Source organism: Callionymus lyra, chromosome 6 (assembly GCF_982586985.1).
Source record: "Callionymus lyra chromosome 6, fCalLyr1.hap1.1, whole genome shotgun sequence".
Classification (NCBI taxonomy): domain Eukaryota; kingdom Metazoa; phylum Chordata; class Actinopteri; order Syngnathiformes; family Callionymidae; genus Callionymus; species Callionymus lyra.
The window spans coordinates 21795906-21819404 of NC_141823.1; the positions used below are offsets into that span (position 1 = coordinate 21795906).

The following is a 23499-nucleotide window of genomic DNA, read 5'->3' on the forward strand; positions in this document are numbered from 1 at the left end:
ACATCATGATGTCACTGGACACTTTCAGTAAGGCCGTCTGCGTTGAGTGATGTTTACGGAAGCCAGACTGAAACTTCTAATGGATGTCGCTCTGATCTGATAATGTAAATGAAACATAACATTTAGCAGAGGATGTGAGGAGGTCAATGTATTGGAAATCGCTGATGCACTGGCAGTGTCCTCCTACAAAGAAATATAAAAAAAGACAACAATACAGTGCAATTTTATTTCATTTAATCTTTATTTTTCACTTATCCTTTTATAGTTTCCTTTTTACAATGAGTGAAATACATTTCATCTCCTGGACATTTACGAGTAAGTCATGTGAGGATCTTCAAAAATATTGTACAGCTGTAACCACACTGTTATACTTTATACATATATCTTTGAAAATAGTTATACATATCTGTTTTACAATTTCAGTTTTCTACAATATTCCTTTTTCCATGTCTCACAAGTCTTTGAACACACCGGGGATCTATTCTTCTTTGGACAGTGGAAAATAGATTGACAAGTTGGGAACACCGAATAAAGTTCACATTTACAGTTAAGATTAAAATGTATGTAATTAATAAGACAGTAGTGTCAGGGCTCAAGGTCAGGTAACTTCTGTCACTGTAAGAGACACACAGTGTTTCGACTAGCAGGTCAGTTGATTCCTTTCTCAGGGTAAACTTTAGCGTTTTACAGAATCAGTGGAAAATAAGAAATCATTATAGAACTATTGAGTCTTTGGTTTAAAAAAAAACAAAAAACAGGGAGATTAAGTAGAACTGATTTCGATAAAGTGCGATCAACTTCAACTTTGCTTAGAGGGAATATTTTTCTTTATCTCTGGCCTCTTATTGTTGCTTAGTGCCTGTAAGCCTTTGTAGATAAATATCAGTACCAGTTTTATTTTACAGCCTTCAATATCCTCCATGTTAAATGATTAATTAATACCAACAGAAAACACTTCGTTCAAATCCTAAAACTAAGATATATGAGGTGTCAATTGTTGACTTTCTGACAAACTACTCCACCACTATGTCGTGTCATAGCATACAGCTTGTCAGTATTAACGCAAGTGAATCAGATATTGAACAAAAACAGTGTTTTCATGCAGTACCCGACCTCATCTAGGAAGACAACAGTAGCAACTGCAGCGCTCTAACTTCGATTACAACCCCGCAGAGGTCAGTGCGACGTTAGCATCATGGAAGAGTGCAACTACCTCAACAAAGGTCATATTCAAGCGTTTGTGCACAACACCGAGATACAACTTATAAAAGCAGAAGAAAGAACAGAAAATTGGATTCCAGGTGATTCACTGTTAATGCTCCCTCCATGAACCTAAGCAAGTATATCCCTCACAAAGTGGATCACAAGTTGTGTCATTAATAAATATCTGCAGGAGATCCAAAATAAGAAAAAAAAAAACTCATACTGTACACGCTACATGCTAGAGAAAGATACAGATCATTGCTTTGCAGTGAGCGAAAACAATTCTTTTCTCCTTCACACTATAAAAATACCTAGAATCTAGAGTGAGAATAGAAAAGGCTTCCCATGTACAAGTCATTTACATCCAAGGCCATTCTCCGTGGGGTGAGAGGTGGACAGGGCAAGTGCTCGACGCCATCGATTGAGATGTGACGTCGGCTACCTTTAACCGTAGAAGAATGTCCAATGAAAGACGCGGGGCAGCATTCCAACATCAGTTTGTGAGTTTTAGAAATGGTGAAGAAGCAGTTGAACAGTTCAGAGCATTGTCTTTTCTTTGTTGAGGGATCTTCAAACCTCGTCCTTTCATACACAGATCGAGTGACGTCATCTATAGATAACAGTTTAACAAGTTGAGTATTTTCCCTTCATAATGTAAAACATTCGATTCTTTCATACAAAATAATTGTCCACAAAAACCAAGCAAACACATGTGCAAAAAAACAACAGCTCAGTACTTCACATCTTATTGGTCAAATGCCGCCTGGGTTAAGTCACACAAGTTTTTTTTAATTTGCCTGGGATCACTTTCACTCAGCAGGAGAGCGTTTGGATCAGATGGGCCGTATTTGAGAATAACAAAACGTTCCCTTCATCTCCCATATGCACCAGAGGAATTCAAGTTGATTCTCACTTGATGGGCTTGTTCGATCCGGCCCAGCTGACCCAACAAATCCTGTTTCATTGTAAAATAAATGTGACGCAGCAAAGTAAGAACACACTTTAAAGCATTGTACGAGTACGACGCACACACTCACACACACACATAACCCTCTGGGCATTTCTTATCCAGGCCTCCACTTAAATGCCCCTCACTTGGGTCCACTGGGAATACTTATTTTAGGCAGCACTTCAAACATGAAACATCTGAGAAAGGAGCTCAATTTTATGACCAGTGCTTCATATATTTGTATCATTTAAATTCAGCACGTGGAGACACTAGGATAAACACTACACTTGATAACTGAGGAACTTTGAGGACAGCTTGGAAATTAAGAATTTTGGATACAAACTCAAATTGACTTTTCTTTAAGAAGTGATGTTTTTTTTGTTTTTACAGACCTACCATTCCTTCATTCATTTACATACAAACTTGGGTCCCTCTAGCCAAAAACATGGAGGTCACCAGAACCCAGAAGCACCCAGCAGGATAACAACATTCACTCTCTAATAAGCACACATATGGGGAATTGTAAATAAAATAGCTTATTTGTCATAAATGGGAAACTGCTCTTCTTTTGGGAAGGGGGACAGCTCGAGTGCATTGTTGAGATTGGTTATAGGTAGCAAAGTCTCTGCCTCCACCTCCACCTCTACTTGACCTCTAAGATGGAGGGGTCGCACTCCATGATGGCCACGATGATTTTGTCAATGTAGTCCTGGAGCCTGTAGTTGATCTCCTCCTGCTTATGAACGGTTTCCATCAACTGCAACAAGAGAGTCACACGTCAGCTGTGGAAAAAAGTGCAAAGCACAGATTTTACACAACAAACCTCTGTCCGAGAAACTGAACTGATCTCGGCGGCCAGTGAGTCTGAGAAGGAGGCAGACATCAGGTTCTTCGCTCCCTGGATGCTCAAGTTGATGATCTGCCCGTTCAACTCGTCATTTTGCTCTTTTAAGCTGCGATTGTCCTGGAGAAAGAGATGCACAGTCGGTTAAAGTTCCCAACTGAAGGAGGGTTTTTTAAACAGGCAAAGAATGTTGAGAAAGGTATAGTATTTAAATTTGAAGAAGAGAAATGAATAAAAAGAAATGATTGAATTGCAATTTTTACATTACCCGTGGTTTGTTCAATTATATCAACTGTATATATTAAAAAATGTTTTAAAGTCCTGAAATATTGTTATTATTGGTTTTCTGTATAATTGAACCTGAGAATTGATCATTAATAGTCATTTAAGTAAATACAAGTTGGTCGACCCATACAAAAATAATGTAAAGTAATGGCTATGGAAATAGTTAATAAATTAGCAGTGCCTCTCTGTGTTACGTCAGAGAACAACAGCATCTGTATCAGCAAACACACAGAACTTTAAAATAAGGCAGCTGCAATTTTACAAAGAGATCATGATGCGTACAAACCTAGGATATCTTGGACTGACATTTGTGTTAAATGTTCTTTGGAACTCAGTAACAGATGGAAATATAGCCCAAAAAGAACAATATCTTAGTTAGGCCTTCCCAGCATCCAAGTATAAATACTCAAATGAAAGAAGGCCTTGTAAAGATAAGTGTTACCTGTTTTAATCGTTTGATTTCTTGCTCCAGCTCTGCCTCTCGTGTGCGTGTTTGGTATTCCTGCAGTCCTGCTCCGGGAAAGCGTCCTCGCTTTGCTTCAGCCTCCAGCTTGTACAACTGCAGCTGCTCCAGCTGTTTGCGTAGGTCTTCAATAAGCTGTGATGGAGTCATAAGAAGAAAAAGCCGTCAGGAAAAAGCACCACACCGAACACTCAAACTACTGTGATCTTATCTGATAGTGATCACTGACCTCTTGCGTGCTTTCTTTCTCTTTGTGATTCTTGTTGTGTTCATGGCTTAGCTTGTCAGCCATCTTTTGCCGGGACTCCATCTCCTCAGTCAACCTCTCATCCACGGTCTCCACCTCATCCTGCAGCTTTCTTTTCTCCTAAAACATCCGCAAGAAATATTTAGAGGAATACTTGCATGTCTCTGTGTTCTATCTCTTTGTAACATTTTCTGGAGCTGCTGAACCGTGAATTTCTCTAAGGAGATGAATAAAGTATCTATCTATCTATCTACAAATAATGAAAGATACAGAGGATTCAGACAAGTAATGGGCACTTCACATTTTTAAACTTAGTTCCATTAGGGCTGATGTTCAGAGTGAAACCATACATTTTATCTAGTATGAATGTTTCAAATCAAAAAAAGCATATATTATTTGATTTGATTTTGATTTTTTTAATTTGATACTTTAAAATCCAGTTAGAAACTTTTTTAGGACATAGCGTTCTCCCTTTTCCAGCTGTTTCTTCTTCCATTCGTGTCTTCTTTCCGCAGCAAAAATTTGTGATTGCTTTTTGTCCCTCAAAAAAAAATCGTTTTTGTTCACTCATCACTTGCACATGTTTTGGCATAATTATTTGATATTATTGTTCAAATAAAATATCCAATGACAAACATTTTTATTTAATATCTTTTGAAAAACACTTCTTGGACTTCTTGGCCTCTGTATTTTTCCAAAATGTTCTCATGTTATATAATACAGCTCTGTGTTAGAGTGTTAGGGTCTAGTTGCATCATTAAAACTTAAGATCATGTAGATGATGGAGAATATTGTACTTGAGTGTGATCCAATAAGATTGCATTAGCAGTTCTGTTGTTCAAGAAACACAACTAAAAAGTAGCAAATACCTCCTCCAGTCTCTCGATGTTTGCTCGTAGACAAGGGACACACGATCTGAGCTCACTGTTCTCCTCCTCCAACTGTTGCAGCCTGTGATAAAAAAATCTTTTTAGAAATGTACACTTAAAAGAGCAAAAACTTCTTCATGGTTAGTTCAGTTATTAAGAATATTACACCTCTTTATTATCATTATCAATTTTTTTTGTATGATTTTCTGGTAATGTCATTATGAGTCAGCTCAACTAGAGTACTATGGTGGACAGCTTATTATATTTAACGTTATAAAACGCGTTTTAAGCAGGTTGCAATAGACATAGTAGCCACTAGGTGGGAGTATTACGCCAACGTGAAAAATAAAAGCATTAAAAAAAAAGGCAGTCAATTTAAATTAGACTTTAAATGATACTTAAACTGTAAATAGTGAATATGTATATTTATTGTCACAGTTCAGTACCTGGCCTGCATGTTTTCCATCTCCATCCCCGTGTCCCTCTCCATCTTGTTCAGGGCGTCTTTGTGTCGCCGCGTCTCCTGCTGGAGCAGCTCATCGGCGCTCAGCTCTTGCTCCTTCAGCTGCTCCTCGAAGGCATTGGCCCGGTGGACCAGTTGAAGGTTCTCCTGCCGCAACCGCGCGTGCTGCTCCCCCGATGCTTCCGACTCCTTCTCCAGCTCGGCCACGCGGCGCTCCAGGAGAAGCACCTGTCGGTGGCCATAGTTTAAAGCTGAGCATCGCCAAGATAGAGCAACGATAACCTCTAAAAAACATGGTGCGTTGCCCTCACCTTATCTGTGATGTCGTTGTCTGCGAGCTCCAAGATGTCCCGCGTCAGGTCACTCATCGTGTCCAGTGTCATTGAGCTGTTCTGAAGAAGATGTCTGCACACGAGAAGTAAACATCTCATGAATCCCACTCTTCAAACTCTCTACAATGAGCTACTAACAAGTCAATTCAGAGAAGTGTGTTTGCTGACCTTGCTACTTTTTTGCTGGACAGCCTCTTGCCCGCACTATTGGAGAAGAGAACAGGAAAATGGTCAGGAAGAGAAAAGGAAAAGAGGGGAAGAGATAACACCGTGTGATGTTGCTTATGTCACCAACCTCTAAAGCCCTTTTCTAACACAGTACCCCCACTTGTAAGGCACACACAGACACACAAAGAAAACAAACATTTGCTTTACAATCACTCTAAGGCCCACACAAGAGGAACACCAAAGTGTTTTTTGAAAGCCATAAAGTTAACTTCAATATAAATTCAGCATGTTTTAGACCCAAGTATCAATCTAACAGAAAAATAAACCGCAGCAAGAACGTAACCTCCTTGGCAGAGGTAATAACCCCCATTGAAATTGTCAATCGGCCCTTGTGCGCTGACTGGAAAAATCATGACAAATCCAGTCTAAATCAACACTGCAAACACACTCACACACAGGAGTCGTGAATGACGTGTTACCTAGTCATCTCTAGGAAATTGAGACGGGTGGAGAGATCCTCCAGACGGCTTATTTGTTTGTGACACTGGCTACAGAAAAAGTCCAGGGCCTCCTCCCTGAGGAAGCTCTGAAAACAATCGGGGAGAGGAGCAGGTGCACTGGAGAGAGGAAGAAAAAGGAGGAAAATGAGGGGAAAGAGGGAAGCGGTGAGTGACAGACCGGCACAGATGCAAATAGGTGGTAACATTTCTGAGTGCAGGAGAAGTTGTAGACTTCAAGGACAGTGCAAGGCAGACATAAAACAGGCTGTGCAGTGAAACTGTGATTGACTATCAGGAGAAAGTAACAGAAACCAAACATTCTGGTAGAAGGAATGTGACACTTTCAGGTGATAATAGTCTCTCGTGTCTAGAGGTAACAACAGCTTAGATAAAGAAACATATTCTTGCACACACAAGAAACGCCACCGGTTTCTCCTTACATCATCAGAAAAATATGATTGTTCATTTAGGGAGGGAGTTGGTCTGTATTATGCAACAAAATAGCTACAGTTTGTGCTTATGTCGGCAGAATAGTTGTGTTACATGACAGACTCTTTAAGTGTCACTTGACAGTCAGGTGCTGTGGGGTTTTATTTACTACCTTCATTTGTGGAGCAAAGAGGCAGAGCAGCAGTTTGCGTTTTAAGAATCTCTGATGTTTGAAAAGATTTAGAGTGTTTGAGTGGGTGATTGATGTGCCTGCAGCAGTAAATACCCTCAGTGCACGGTGATGCATTCACATTCTGTGGGTGTAATGCAGATTTTTGTTTTGGGTTGATATTAACAAAAAAGTGACGATAGAACGGCATCAGAATTGGCTATAAAGTCTATTTGCTTTAAAAGAAAATCTCTCCAATGATACATAACCCAAATTTAAAACTCACAATTGACATTAAAATGTTAATTTTATGTATTTAAAACATTTATCTGACGTTTCCTTCCAAACAAAATGAAGACATAATGTTTGGGTTTGACCCGGAGTCTCAAAAGCAAATGTGTTTGAGGTATTCCTTCTGTAGCATTTGGCTCAAGGTGATCGACTTCCACCAATGCGTATGTATTTCTGGGAGCCAGGGAGGTAATTCACCTCGAGCCAAATACCACAAACACGTTTGCCTTTGGGCCTCCGGGTTACTTTAACCCTGAGATAACATATGGGTTAAATACTTCCAGTGTCCCAGGGAAGGTGTTTCACATAAAAAAAAAATCATTATATTTTGGGTTAAGACTGAACCACGATACTTGAATTTTGATGGATGAAAGTGCAAAGGATAAATAAATAAATGAATATGATGAATAACTCAAGTTTAGATCAGAATAACCAATTCATATCTGAACAGACACAGACCTTAACCTTAACCTTAAGATAAAGTAAGTAATCCATATTGTGTTTAGTTATAAAAATAAAAGTGTGATATACTGTATAGTTGTGCCACATTCTGGTGCTAGTTTGCGAATGAAAAAAAGACATTATTTTGATTAGTAATCCAAGGTTGAAATAAAAAAGGTCAGAGAGCAGAAAGTATACAAAAGTAAGAGTGAAGGAATGGACTTTGTCTTCAGTTATCTCACTGAAGAGAAAGGACACATTGAGATTGGTCTTATCTAGGTTTTGACCTCGGAGTCTCTACTTGAGGAATAACATTGTCTCTTAACTGCATTGCGAGCATTTGAAGCAGGATGACAAAGCTGAGAAGTGTTGCCTCTCTTATCATTTAGATGAGGAAGAAAATGTGCTATTTGACAGCATGTTACGGATGAGTCACATTCCCATCTGTTGAGTCATGTGACTACTCAACACACACTTCTGATAACTCCCACTCAGATATTTTTCATAAACGTTTTAAGAGTGTAATGAAGTGTAATGCTTGTACCTCGGGGAGAGTAGTGAGGAGCCGTTGACCTTCGTGGGGGGTGTTGACAGAGCAGAGTCATCGACGCCATCCGTCACATCCACACTGCTCTCCAGCAGCAGCTCAGACGTGTTGCTCTCCCCGAAATCTTCAAAATGCTCCTCTTCCCCACCGATCACCGTCACCACGGAGTGGTTATGGAGCTCAGAGTTGAGGGAGAACCTGTAGGAATACAGGTTGTTAGAACATCTCTGAATGACACTGCAGCTTAAAGTCACTTGGTTTGGATGCTTTGAATTACATCATGTTTATGATCTAAAAATCAAGTTCTACTCCTCTGTTCACCTTGTAAACTGACTTTCTTAATTTGTCAGTGGGGTAAAGAGCACAGTCTAGATGACAACTTGGCAAGTTTTTCTCTTGATCTTTGTTCAACAGGAAAGCTAAAAAATGGGTCTTTCCAACCTCGTACACCAGGAAACACAACATGACTTTAGCACAAACCGGAAAAGGATGCAAGCATCAGCAAAAACCATGTTTTTATAGGCTCCAATGTCACAGACCATTACCACAACTCTTCACGGACAGCAGTTAAAAATGGTCAGTAAAAATGTGTCAGAACATAATTCTTAATATATTATTCTATGACTTAAATACACGTGTAAAGCACAATTATGCAATGTCACAAAAAGTGAAAAAATAAAGGTTATTTAATCTGATTATTGATTTTATACACATTTTATTCGAGTATAAACCATAAAAGATGTCAATAAACAAAAAAAGGTTTTAAAATATTCCTAAAATATTTCTGGATTATATTTTCACTTTATTTTATGAAACAACAATGAAAAGTAGGAGAGAAGTAAAACAATGAATACATGAAGAAAATGAATACATAATGCTTCTGGATTTAACCTTGGGTTTAACATGGTAGCCCAAAAGCAAATGTGTTTGAGGTATTCCTTCTGTAGCATTAGGAGTGGAATTATTTATGAAAACTATTTTTGTTGTTCGGTGTTAATCTGACTAATGGAATCTCACACAATTAAAACTGTGTTGCAGACAAACCAAAACAAACCTGCAAACATGAACCATGATTACGTAACCATGTTAAATCAGAAAGTCGTTCACGGGAGGTTTATTTTGAGTGAAACAAAAGCCTATAATTAAACTGTTGCATTTCTATCAGTGTTTTTTTTTTTTTTTTTTAAAAGGTAATGCATAATTTAAATAAGGCAGTGAAGGCAGCATTAAAACAAGCATGTTTTTCTTGTTAGAAAAAAGTAACTGAACTATCTATAAGAAGCTTATTTAGAGACAAACATTATGTAACATCCTCAGAAACATCATGAGAACAACAAACACAGACAAATGTAAGTTCTCAAGAGATTCTACCATGGGACCAAATGACAAGTTAAGGACAAACCATGGAGCCTCAAATTACAAGCCACTCACCCCTTTTTCTTGCTTTTAGGTCTGGGCCCCATACCGAGGTCTTTTACACAGATGGCCGGTGAAGAAAGAGAACGCATCCTTAAACGCCCTCCGCTGCTCTGGCGTGAATGCCTCGGAGCAACTGGAGTTAAAACCCCAGACAACCAGAGCGGAATCCTGGAGTTTTAACAGGTTACGGCTATTCAAAACGACCGGCGTCCAGGTTGGGGACAATGGAAACTTTGTCGTTTTAAGATGTTCCGAAGCCTTGATGATAAATTAGCTCTCTAGCTACAGTTGCTAACAACCCAAAGATGGTGCCAATTGGTACAACAAGTTCCCGAAAGAAGCTAATCAGATTTAATGAGCGACGCAAACGGACTGTCCTGCTGACTATCCACTTGTTGAATGCGTGTGGTGATGCAGGAGTACCAGGGGGATGGGGGTGGAGGTAATCCTGTTAGACTCTTAATCCCCTGCTCAGAACGCACTCTGAGACTTTGTCTTTTAGCCACTGTCTGATGTGGACCACGTGAGAGCACCCTTTGTGTCTTTTAAGACTCCACTCTTTAATCCCCATGAGTTAGGAGTCAATTCTAATTTTTTTAAAAGCTGTAACATAATTACTAGGCCCTCACATCTTCATACATTTCTTGATTAAATGGGTTGAAAAACTGTGTGTTGTCCCATTAGCTGTCTGGTCATTTTCCTTAGGATGTCGAGTACTAGAAGGTTCCTTTTTTGGAAAGTCACGACAGACTTTGCTACGAAAAAAAAACAAAAACCTGGAGGTGCTAAAGTCAGCACTTTCTGGTGTTCAAGCCTAAAACAGGAAGTCCTGATGCAAGACAGAGCTCCCCAAACTAACCTTTAGCAAACGTGTTGAGTTTGTCTGCTCTCTGCTTCAAAATCTTTTCAATTTGAAACAGCACCAGCCGTCCTCCAAAGATAATAGAATTAATTTATAAGGGAATTTAATTGTGTTTTAAGAATAAATCAAAGTAGGGCTGTACAAGGGTGTGTAGCATCGGTATATAACTGCAACTGTATGGAGTCAGAATTTTTTAATTAACGCACCTCAAGGTTATCCAAGAAATAATTCAGGATGTGTAAGAAATCGGATAATTGGAGCAAATACCACAGCTAATACAATGTTTGTCATTCACCTGCTAATTTTTAACATTAATTTAAAACAACACATATACACTACATCTAAATATATCACATTTTTATGCAATAAAAAATACAGTTGAGTTTGTCATAGAACAAGAAAACTAAGCTGCTTGTATAAAAAACAAGTCTTGACTAAACAAAGCAAGACTCAATTCTTTTTTGTTAGTGTTTTACAGTGAGTGGCTGTTTCGCAGCAAACACTAGTCCTTTTCCTTTCACCTGTTGCATCACAGAAGCTGGGTTAAATAGAGTGCCGCTGTCTATTTATTGCCGTTTAATCTCCTTGTCTGTTGACCCAAATAGAACGAGAGTGTTGACTGATCCCGCATCTATAAACATGTATTTATGGACAGAAAAGGTCAAAACTCCTGACCTTGTTTGAAAGTGTCCTGTTGACACTGAAAATACATCCCTCATAACAGCTGCATTTAACAGGTCGCATCAATGTTGCTTGTTGCTTTTTTGACTAACCTGTTCATGCTGTCTTCAGGGTCATGAAGTGTCGCCTCAATGCCACTGTCGGCGTCCACATCTTCGTGCATCTCTGGAGCGACGAGAGCGCCGGTGTCTTCATCGGTGAAGGTCTCACATTCGCTGTAGGTGCTCTCAGAGCCCAGGTAGGCACTGTCTGTCACCTCATTCTGCTGTGGGAGAGAAGAACGAAAAAGTTAACATGGAAGAAAACAAAAATACCTTAAGAAAGGGAAATATAGTTAGGATAGATGCGACACCTTTTGTATCATAGACATTCGAAACTTTTCCTGTGCAAAATTCATAGACAATTATTATCAAAGCAGCTTCATCTAGATCAGTGCGAGGCCAGAAAATATATTGTGACTGATATAAAGGCAAGTCCAGCCCGTAACAAAAACAGACTGACGAATAAAAAGTGGATTAATATTATGGGAAAACTAATACAATAACTAATATATAAATACAAACGCATAGCAGCTAAAGAACAACTAAAAGCTTATAATTTGATTTTAAAATCCTTTTTTTCTACATATAATTCATGAAAAAACTAAATTAGTTTACAGGTACTTTAAATCTTTTTTTTATTACCCCATGGTTTAATATTTAAATGCAATAAATACTCAAATAAAAGAGACAAACGAAAAGGGCCTAAACTTTTTGTTATTCGTTTAAATTTTAATTTAGCAACATCAAAAATATATATTTTTTACTCGTTAGTACATTGTGCATAAATAGAATCTAATTTTGGTATGTGGCTCTCAGGTCCAGATCCTTTCTAGAATAAGAATCACCAATAATACCAATCATGAGGGCATGCTAGAAGTCGTATACGTTGGAGTTAGTGGTATTAAAGTTCCTTCATAACTTTAATTTAATAATATACAAACTCTGACAAGGAGGTTTGATAAAAACGGATTCAAACAAACCAACCCGAGGTTTGAAATGTTACTATTCAAGTGTGAGAAGGATTTCTGTTTGTAAGTACAAAAAAACCTTGTGAAAGTCATTATCATTTTTGTGTTCAAATAAAAAAGGTACAAAAAAAAAACCAGTAGTTCAAAGCGATCACAGACGGTCACCAAGGACAACCACGCAACAAGAAATGGTTTCAAACCTGCTGTGTCAACAACTCGGAGCAATAAAACCAAGTAGTAAGAGATAAAGCCCCGAGACACTCATCAACACAGTGATCTGTCTGAAACGATAAAGTCAAGAAGATTGCTGGAAAAAAAAGCACAACATACCAGTTCATATGAAGCATCAGGTGCAGTCTGGCCTAGAGGGATTTCCGAAGTGCTCAAAACCATTCTTTCTCTGACGACTGTGACAGGAAACCGTTCCTGACATTTAGCACATTCTCACAGCAGCCCCGCTACTGTTGCCTTACGGTCACATTCAGTGCAGCAGCATAATTGGGAATGAAAAACTATTTACTTCAACTCTGCAGGGTGGTCAGAGGGGGGCGGAGACAGTGACAAAGTCCACAGAAGCAGCAGTCAGCTGCTGTGACAATTTGTTGACCAGCATTTTCCTCGTAGGAGAGGAAAAAAAAAAAAATTCAAAGGAGGACGTATTAATCTTTTCCCCTGTGGTTGAGATGTCACTCTTTGTTTAGTCTGACTGCAGAAATGATCCTGGTCTGAAGCAGTGAGGTGAGGACATTTATCTGGAAGTCAGAGCGGTGACCTGCTAATCATTTAACAGCCGAACAACAATATCCTGTCTACAGCTTGCAAGTCAAAATAAGGGATAACACAGGTTTGCAAGCAAAACAAAGCCAGTCAAGCAGTTCGCTCCAGTTCATACATCCAGTTAATATAAGGGCAGAGGGTGGTAAAACTGCAGTGGTCGTACATTTTTGTGAGCAAAAGCGGAATAGATTGGGTCTTACATTGCACATATGCCAGGCATTAGCTGAACAGCCTCACCTTTCTTGTTTTAAAAGCAAACAGAACATTAACAGTGCAGCTATTGAGAAAAGTGGAAGCTTTCTGCCAAGATTGGCGAGTAAAAGCAAGGCTGAGGCGGCACAGGTGGGATGTTGACTCTCAAGATGCAAAAACATCCTGAGAAATAGTGGATTGCAGTTCAAATAAACAAGGAGTAAAAGAAATACAAGGATACACCTTTACTAAGAAAGATCAGACGAGGTTATTTAATTAAACTAGTTTCATATTTTATCCAAGTACTGTATCTCAAAATGTTAATTACCATTGGTATAGTCCTGTGGTAGATTGAAAGAATTTAAGGAAAGAATACCCGATTTAAAGTATCTGATATAAATTATTTTGAACTTAAATACTTAGACATTAAGATGAATTACAAATAATCAAATTGTGTTTTTTCTGCCTTGAGTTGTGGTTAATCTGTGGCTAATATATTACTATGTAGATAAATGTTTGCCCTTAAGGTTAATGTTCTCAGTGAAAAGTTAAAGAATGATAAAATAAGCAGTTGTTGGCTCAATAAAGGCCCTTGCTTCACAGCACCAGGGCAGACATGTATTTTAGGCTTGGAAACAAAACTAAAAAAGTTGCTAATTGATATGGATCATGTTTTTTTATCCAATTTTTCGATCACTGTTTATTCACCTTCTAATGTCTGTACTCACTTGTAGACTTGAAATTCTTAATCAGCTGAAGAGTCACGTAAACTCGTAAACACGTAAAAGTAAAGAGACATCTACATCTGACTGCAGTTCTTCACCACGCCAACTGAGGGGGCTAACACAACAAGTGATCCTGGTTCAAGGCTCAAAGTGCAAACAATGGCAGAACATTTCCATTCTGCAGAAGCCAGCAGCTCGACCATGGTTAAATATACAAGTCTAAAGCAAGAAAGGAGGCAGGAATTCCAAATATGTCCACCGCAACTGTAAAAACACTCATCCACACACATGCACTAACGCCTTCGCATCGCTTCAAATTCAATATTTGTCAAAGAACACTAGATAGACGGCCAGATGTTGTTGTCTGTCAGCCAAACCAGGCGGTTCATTCTCTGGTAATGATAGCATTGCCCTATTGCAGCAGGAGAAACGAGGGCAGCAGCAGTTCAAGCCGTCCTTCACATCTTGTGGTGCAGGCTCACCAGTGGGAACTGGGAAGGGATCAACTGGATCGCACGCCCACCCAGAGTCGCCAGTGTGTGGTTCCTCACCTCATCGTATTCCTCCGGACAGCTGACCGCTCCGTCACCTGGCGAGTAGCTGACACTGTACAGTTGTGGCTCCAGGCCTAGAAGAGCAGAGAACATGTTGTACAGTCGTACAGAATGTTGAAAGAACTAGTTAGACAATTACTGTCAACATATCACTGATAAACTTCATAAGAAAATGTGCTAAACCGTAAGGATTTACTTAGAATGTTTTTACTCTTTCCGAACACACTGACACTAATAAGTGAAAAGATAATGATGAAGAACGAAATGTGCAAAAAAGCAGTTAAGAGTAGAATGTAAAGCATAAAAAGATTCAGAACAGATAAGTTACGGTACATAATCATGCAGACTGACATACTGTACACAGAGTATGAAATGAAATGTGTTCAGAAAACTTGAAGGACGATAAATAAAATTAGGATATCCACAGGTAAAATTATTGAATTGGCGAATTAAAGGCAATTTCACTGAATTGAACAGTTGATTAAAATGTGTATATAAAAATAATAAAACATGGATAAAAAAAAAGCTTTTATGAAATGAATCATAAATGTCGTCACAAGGGCCACATAAACAGTCAGATGACCTCATGTGGAATAGACTGCTATACAAGTCCATGATTAACAAAGTAATTCAGCAGATTTTGAGTTTGTTGCTGTATAAAACAGCTGACATTGAGCAGGGTTTGCACGTAAACATGACGTAAAATAAAACCCCAACCAACAATAAAACTCAAGTCAATGCAGTCCTCTGTGTAAACGCTCCTGCAGATAAGCAACGTAACCCGAGACGGACACGCTGGACTCCCATTAGCCACTGCTGCTCTTGCTTCTATTAAACTAACCAGAGAATAGAACCCTACTGAGAGGAGAAGACCCATTGAAAAGCTATTTTCCCCCTTTCCCGCCAAGAGCTTTTGTTCACCTATGCGAGTTGTTTCACTCAGTCAATCAACCCAAAACAAAGTATTTAGGAACCTAAATATCCTTTAAATGTCATGCTTGTAACATGCTTCAGTAAGCAAATAAGCCAAGAAGTAAAGATCATTGTTTTTGTTTTAGATCATATAGCCACTACTGAGTTCAACTAAACTAACTAAACTTAATTTGTGACCAGAGGTCAATTTAGGTGCACTCACTAAAATAGAAAGAAAACTGGATTGTAGTTTGATTCTTGTGAAAGTGAAGACCAATCAAGTCAGGAAACACACGGACATCTCTGAGATTTACGATAAATGTTGTGGCGCAGAGAGTAACGGGACACAACTGGCACATGACAGTGAGAGAGAGGACAGTGAATAATTTAGGTGAAATATACTCCGTGCACCCAAACGGCTTCTCTCACTAGTGGCCAATCATCGCATGTGTTTGTGCTTCTTTTGCCTCCCGACGTATTCATTATTAATGATGTGAGTAATCAGAGCTGTTCAACCCATCAAGCTTCCAGAAAGAGCCCGCTGACGTATCGATAAAGTATAGGAAAGTGACTCAAGGTGACGCCATATGAGCAGGAGAATGAATATATGAGACTTTATTAGTGCTGAAATATATCATTATCTTGTTATGGTGTGTATTAAATAATGAGAGTGGTTAAAATCAAGCAGACGTGACATCTTAGTCTGTAATAACGTTGGCTTTACATTTTTGTGCGTCAAAGCTCAGATGTCAGGTGAACTTGTAAAAGAAAAAAACAAGAAAATATGGAATTTTCTTTTAATTTGATTCAAGTTTTACACAAAAAGTGAGCACTGTATTCATTAATTTGTTATATTCAGTTACTTTTGCTCTTTGTCAATTTGACCTGATTTTATATTCCAACTGAAATAATAGCTTGTGTATATCTTCACAGATTGTGTTTTTGTTTTAAGGTCGGGTTAAATTGTAAAACGATGGCACCCAAAATCTGAAGTTACCTCCATGTATTATATTCATATTAGTACCCTCTCTGCCATCAAACAAGTTGGAATAAAATTCTTCAAAATCGAATGTGACATCAACAGAGGGTAACACCCTTTCAAACACATGGGACACTTATGGTTTTCACATTTTTGGAAAAATTTAGGAAGTTTCTAAACTCACTATAAGTTTAGGCGTGTGTTTTAAAAGATATGTTGATGTTTTAGCATTACTTTATTAATCGACCTGGCATCATAAAAAAGCTCAGATTTTCATTTATGAATCCAAATTGCTCAGGAAAAAGGATCTTATTCCATTTGAATTCAACTTTCTTAATTTCTCATGTAACATAATACATCAAAAAGTTGAGTAAAAAAACTTCTAACAAATGACTTGGAGAGAGAGAAAAAAACACAACCACACAATAAAACATGACCTTCTAAAAGCCTCAATATCACTAAGAAAGGAATGTTAGCAGGGGTTTCAAAACAAGACAATTAAGTCCAACAATTGAGGGAGTCGAGAGGTCAAGAGAGGTCGGATACAACCAAATGAAGGTTTACTGACATACCAGCTTTTGGAGGAGAAGGAAAAGTGACTAACCTCCGTTGCTGATAGCAGAGATTCCTCTGTTGAAGTCTTCAAAACTGATGACACCAAGACCACTTGGATCCAAGAACTTGGTCAGATCCTTCACCTGGTTGACAAAAAACACATAACAATATCAGTGAAGTATATTGAGTAGAATAGTCCATAAAAGCATGTATTTATGCTCAGAGTAATGAATATGATGATGAGAGTAACATACAAATGTTGTTTTGCACATACATGTATAATTTGTGTCAAATGTCCAATCTGTAAGCTAGGTTTGCTCTGGTAGATCTGTATTTGTTCTTCTTACATAAGTGCATCACATTCTATATATTTCCACAGTCAGTAACCATGGAAACAAGATGATGTCAGCTTCAGGAAAAAAATGAAATCTGAGCTGAAGGGGAAAAGGAAGCAACATATTCCACAGAAACAATAACTGCACCTCAACAATAACCACCCCACAATAGGAGCTGGATTTGTAAAAAGGTAAAAAAATATGTGTCCTTCAATATTTAATTGAACTCAGCAAAAATGTTTTTAAAAAACGTTGTTCTTTTAAAGGAACTTCTTACTTAACAAATCTTTTTTGGCTGACTCACCTTTTTATTTATTTTATTTCATATTGATATATTTTATTATTAAGTTTTACTTGTACTTTTATTCCTCCTTTACAATTCATTTTAGAAATCATTGCCAGTAAAGTCAATAATGTTATTAATTATTTTCTTGGTTACCACAACATGATAATTCTGCACTGCAGCAACTGTTTTTTATTTAAAAATACACACAAAAAAGACAATTCTATTGATGATATTAATCCAAAAAAAATGAAATATTGTTTATGATTATATTGGATAAAATGATCTGGCATCATGACCATCTTTCTTTTAAAAAAAAAACCCAAAAAAAGCAGTCTTAAAGGCAACAAAATACAATAAAATAGTTAATTATGTTGCAACCTACCACACAACTATAACTTGAGGTCAAAACCCCTATGACAACATTACACTGTTTCACTTTCAGACACGCTTGATGGACGGATAGTAGACGGGCGGGAGTCTGTGCTCGTGTCATTTAAGGTTTTTGAGTTTCAGGTCGCTTGTCCTTGACAAAACCAGACTTTTCATTGTATACGTCTGTCTTAAACACAATGTAATCTACTTAGAAAGCCTTAAGTTAAGGCGGCTCATACATCTTTTGATCCGAGTTTGATGACTCAAGGTTTATTTAGAGAGAGACCAAAGTAGCTGAGTTTATTTATGAAGGGAGAAGACAGCTGCGTTCATTTTGACAAAGTAAAGTACAGTTTTAACTTTGCTTTAACAACCTTTCCACAGTGTGGGTTGGTTACCGTTTTCAAGAATAACGGCAAGGAAGGTTTACTCGGGGGTGTTTGATTATTCAATTTTCCACTGCAGAAAGAAGCATCTAGTGTCACAGGAAATGGTTTTCTTTACACTCAGAGATTCAGAAACACTCTTCGGCGTAAGCTGAGAAAAACAATATGTAATGACGCGTGGTTTTTAGAAATGAAAATGACACCCGGATGAGGGTTTCAGTGCCCTTTTGTTACCAACAGTGGTCTCAGAAACCAGAGAAAATTTTAGTCATAGTACTTCACATTCATTTCATCCTACTATTTTTTTATTTGTCAGCAATATTTTAAGGTTGAAACAAAGATGAACAAACACCGGGGACTATTTGCATGTTATCTGTAAAATTAAGAAATCAACTTTTTTTTATACAAACTTTACTGAAATGTACACCATAAAAGATATTGTATGAAAATAAAATTAGAAATAAAAAAGAAACAACCATTATGAAAGAATGGAATAGTAATAAAAACCTGAAATATGCTGGTAAATGTATCAATATTATCTCACACCCCCAAATGTAACCACCATGGTTACTAATTTGTGTCAAATAATCAGTAAAAGAAGCAATTTCATTTTCTGACTCACAATTTGTCTGTAAATGGCAATAAAGTCTTATATAATGATTATCACAGTTAAGTCTAGAGCAGCAGAAGATCCCACAAACTACAGCAAAAGCAAACATGAAAAGCATTTTGTAGATTTAAAGGAAACCTCTGACCATGATGAGATCCGAGCACAGACGCACCATCATCAGACCCTCATTTAACAGAACAGAAAGCCCATATTAGCTTTTCTTGTTCCTTTATGTTTGTGCAATCACTGTCACGACACGCCTGACCGCCCTGACACAGATCTGAGGTGACATGTAGAAGCCCATTTGATGGAAAAGTAAATGTATTAAAAGTTGTCGGCACAAAAGAAAAATGTCAGCATAGCAACATAAAGCCAACTGAAACAATGTGAACACAAAAAAACATGTACAACAAGACGATTTTGGGCATGGGACATTCCATTGTGGATTAGAGGACTGCACACTAAAGCAGTGGGTGGGGTGGGTTGAGGGGGGACAAAGTAGCCCGACAAGAGAGCAGACACCACAATGTGGTTCATGGACGCTTTTGTACAGAATTTGGGTCAAAACCCATTCAGGAAAAATAGGTTGTGTTCAACTACTGTGAGCATATCTGACCAAAGATGCCAACAGACTGAATCATAATAATAACTTATTTTGTGTTTTCAATCATTTTGTTATTAGTTATTTAGTTAATTTTCACAGCTTTCCAAAGTGAAGACAAGTATGTGTTTATGTATTAAGAAATCACTTGTTGAATTAATGGACCAGTCTGTCTGCTAAATTAAAGACAAATACGCTAGATTTTCATACTTTAACTAAAATGTAAAAGTTCTTGTAAGCCAAGATTTTTTTGCAGAATAAGGCATCAAGCTAACATTATGTTGAAGAAACCGACCTCATTCCTGCTCCATTATTTTAGAATGTTATCTTTAAAAACGGTTTCCATGTGAGGCGAAAAACACCCACGCTTGGTGCGTCTCCAACAGTGACAAGGACGTAGTTCCAGGAAGGACACACTCTGGCTCCTGAAGGTCTAAATAAACCACAACTCACAACCAGTTTTATTTAACAACAAATAGGACCTGTTGTTTGGATTGTGTGTAAAAACAAAGATTCTAAACGTTTGCCGCCAGCAGAAAACACACAACCAATAACGTGATTATCCTCTGCCACTAGTTTATCTTATTCCTACAGTTACTTATAACTAAACTAAATAATATCTTAAATTATTATACCAAAACTGGTTTATGTCCACCTAGAAGAAAAATCTATAAAATGTTTTGGTAAAATAAGATTATAATCATAGATGGCAATGAGATTTTTGTCGGCAACAAAACATCCTAATATCAACTAATAAAATTGTCCAGGTTACATCCAAATCAAATGTCCGGGTATTTTTCATTGCTCAATGTTTACCAGCCTGCATGTTAAATCAACTGTATGTTGAAAGAATGAGTCACACTTTCTTCAAGAGGATGCGAGTTGATTTGAAATGAAGGAAAACAGGATAGTATAGTTTATTTTCCCGACTTAATGGTTTGCAAAGCTCAGATCAAATTCATATGTTCCAGGGGATCAAATGAGGCGAGGAATCTCTCAATCGTGCCGCTGGAGATAATCCCGACACAACAGGCTGCCTTCTAAATGGCAAGCTAATGTTCTGGATTTGACATATGGAGTAAGGCTGGCCATGGGATAATTTTATCATTGTCAATATGCTGAACAGACTAATCTCTACCATCAACCAAATCCTGTCTTCTTTGATGTTCATTCAGCAGTCGTATAGACCAATATCACACCAGGATATGGATTTGTTAATTTTTTTTTAAATGCTTTGGATTGTAATTAGAGAGGAACACCATTTAAATTAACTAAACAAAAATTACTGTGTATATAATTACACTCCAGGAAAACAATGGGATTGAAGAAAACGTCTTCTCATGGGTACAGAATGATCTGCACATGCCTCTGAGATCGACACGTTTCAGCAGTGAGATAATTGCATTGAGGGGAAGCTCCTAGAGTTTCAGTTCAGATCGATGATAAGCAATTTAGAGATATGGACCGTTAACTGAATAAGCACTTTGAAAGATAGCAGGAAGTGGGACTTCAAGGCGTAGACAATAAGACAAAATGTCTCACCTGATCAGCTCCGTAAGCAGCGGCAAACTTCATGAACTCCTCGATGCGAACAAATCCGTCCCCATCTTGGTCCAAGGCATCGAACACGGGTTTCAAAGGTGAGACTTCTGCTGGGCTCGCAGATGAAACCATTGGCAGTGAATCCTCTCCCACTATCTGGGAGCTCGTCTCGTCTTTGGTCCATCTCTCCTCGTAAGACGAGGCGTTTAACTCCTGACCTGAGGAATCTAAGGAAGTCCCCTCATTGAGGAGATCAACTTTTGTTAAACTACTGTCTTCCCACTGTTCTGCCTCCGTGTCAGAAACACCATCGTTGTGAGCCCCTCCTAAAGATTTCAAGTCCCAAGTGCCTTCGTCATGGAGCTCATCACTGGCCGAGCACTGATCAAAAGCCATTACCTCATCCTCCTGAATTCCTTCTTTGTTTTCCATCAATGCTGTGGCCTTTTGCTCGACAGCGGAACCGGTGGCTTCAGGCTGAGTAAAGGCATCTTCCGTCAGTGATGGAGGTTCAGCTTGTTGATATAAAAGTGTTGAATCATTGGCACCTTGTTGCTGCAAAGTCTGATTTGTGAAGACAGAATCTGTGTGCTCCACCTCCGTTGAAAAATCCAAGGGTGCGTCTGAAATGTTTAGAGGACGATCCGGGCACAAACTTACTAGACTCTCACAATCCGTAAAGTCCAAATCCAACAAAGGCACAGATAGTTCACAGCGGTCCTGTTGCGTGCTGATATGATTGTGTTGGAGGCTGCCTTCTTGTAAACCTGGTAGGGCAAGGCGATTGGTTACAGGCAGAGTCACTTGATCGTGGAACAAACTGCAGTCTCCAGTTTCAGGTGACAAAGTTTCACAGTCATGTGTGGGAGGTAGGCCTTCCCTCTCGTCATGTGACGGGTCCATCGGCTCCTCGCTGACACCCAGTGGATTCAAAATACCTGCCATCTCTGTGGTGGGGAGAGATTGCTCATCTGAAGGGACCTTCACCAACAAATGAGGATCTTCTAAGCATTCCTCTGAATTGATTTTTGATGGTGACAACTTTTTGCTGAGTAAGTCCATTTTGGATGATGTCAGCTCATTGAAAGCGAAGTTCGACTTGTCACCCGACTCAGGGTAAAACAACCACGACAGAGTTAAGTCACCGCTTTCATCCACTCTTTCAGTGTCAGATATTTTTTCAACATGAGTATCGAGAAGAGAAGGAGGCTGATCCTCTTCAAACAACACATCCTCACAAGAGTAACTAGAGATGTCCATGTGGTTTTCCAGCTCCACAAGCTGGCTCTCTGTCTTTTGTTGCAAATTTAGATCCAGGTCGCCAGGTCTGAAATCCAAACCCGTCTGACCACTCTTGTTTTGACAGAGCACACCTCCATTGTCGGAATCCAGAGCTAGAAATCCAAAAGGAAATGGCTGTTCTGGCTCCCACTGTGTGTGCCCCAGAGGGCCAGACAGGAGTGCTGGCTCCATTTAGAAGTCTACACAAGGACTAAACTCTCGTCCTCTTATCCAATGGCATGGTTTTAAACTAGGCTTTTCCCCTGAAGAACTTGCATATCTATTTTCTTAACTTTTGAGGACAAAGAACCAGTTCACCAATGTAAGGATAATAATTCTTATATGAATGTTTGTTTCTTTTGATTAAACCAATTCATTGATGTCAACATAATGACCAATCATATTCTCAATAAGATCCTCAATTGTATCGAAACAGAATAAATTACAACGTGAAAAACGTGAAGTTTATGAAGTTAAAGTCGATATGAAGGACATAACTTGGGCAGTTGTTCAAACGTTAGTCCAATTCCGTGCGTTATGTTTGTCAACATTAGCCTCTTCAGTAGGTATTCTTAGACCCGAAGCCAGCTGACTTACCATACGAGCGACAAGGTTTGGATTCGAAGTGTTTTTCTGGCTCGATAACACAGATCTTTTACACGAAACTAAGTCCTCTCCCGAGCATCTCGCTCCCTGTCACTGGCCTAGCTAGCCAAATTAGCCTATTAGCCAAACGCCGCGAAAAACACTTCGCATTCTACGCTGGCGAGTCAAAGAATAGGTGTTGTTTCCCGTTAAATAAACGACGTAAAAGATGTACTTGTTGCCATATTCGCTGGGGGAGAAGGTCCAAGATTATATCCGCGTTCCCAGTTTTTCCAGCTGAAATCCACCTGTGTCAGTCACAGGACAGGCCAGTCGAGGGACGAGCCGAAACCCAGCGTTCTCCTCGTGAAATGTCTGCTCCGGTGACACGAACAGACCCGCGGCTGAAGTCCTGGTCCTTAATGTAGCTGGAACGGGTCAGTGAGGAGGTCGGAGACATCCCATAATTTGGCAGAAGCGATGTTGATCATATACAGGGACAGCATCATCAGCATCAGCAGTGTCCCATCCTCCCCCTCCTCCTCCTCTCTAGCCGCATACACGCCGATGACGTCTCACGCATGCGCACAAGCAGCACCCCGCAGTCACCTCCCCATATCAAAAACAAAAGTATTC

At 38.9% G+C, this 23499-nt stretch overlaps 1 protein-coding gene across 2 annotated transcripts; it reads right to left on the minus strand.

Moving 5' to 3' along the window:
• Positions 1 to 238: 238 nt before the first annotated feature.
• On the minus strand, positions 239 to 23401 carry rab11fip3 (RAB11 family interacting protein 3 (class II)). 2 transcript variants are annotated; one of them, XM_087794236.1, is made up of 14 exons: positions 20998 to 23400; positions 16915 to 17008; positions 14417 to 14493; positions 11255 to 11427; positions 8198 to 8398; positions 6303 to 6440; positions 5824 to 5859; positions 5635 to 5728; positions 5307 to 5551; positions 4861 to 4942; positions 3974 to 4111; positions 3724 to 3879; positions 2976 to 3116; positions 239 to 2909 (listed from the first exon to the last, which is right to left on the minus strand). In XM_087794236.1, exons 1-14 carry the CDS (start codon positions 22468 to 22470, stop codon positions 2796 to 2798), a joined length of 3162 nt encoding a protein of 1053 aa, XP_087650362.1. In that variant the 5' UTR covers positions 22471 to 23400; the 3' UTR covers positions 239 to 2795. The 2 variants fall into 2 exon arrangements, with proteins under 2 accessions (XP_087650362.1, XP_087650363.1); XM_087794237.1 differs by lacking the exon at positions 6303 to 6440 and having other exon boundaries at positions 20998 to 23401.
• Between the last annotated feature and the right edge of the window lie 98 nt (positions 23402 to 23499).

Excerpts from the sequence above, each read along its gene's own strand:
- rab11fip3 (XM_087794236.1), bottom strand. The coding sequence starts at position 22,470 with ATGGAGCCAGCACTCCTGTCTGGCCCTCTGGGGCACACACAGTGGGAG. Across the intron at positions 8,399-11,254 it reads CCTGAAGACAGCATGAACAG|GTTCTCCCTCAACTCTGAGC; the intron begins GTTAGTCAAAAA and ends GTATTCCTACAG. Across the intron at positions 4,112-4,860 it reads ACATCGAGAGACTGGAGGAG|GAGAAAAGAAAGCTGCAGGA; the intron begins GTATTTGCTACT and ends CGGATGTTTTAG.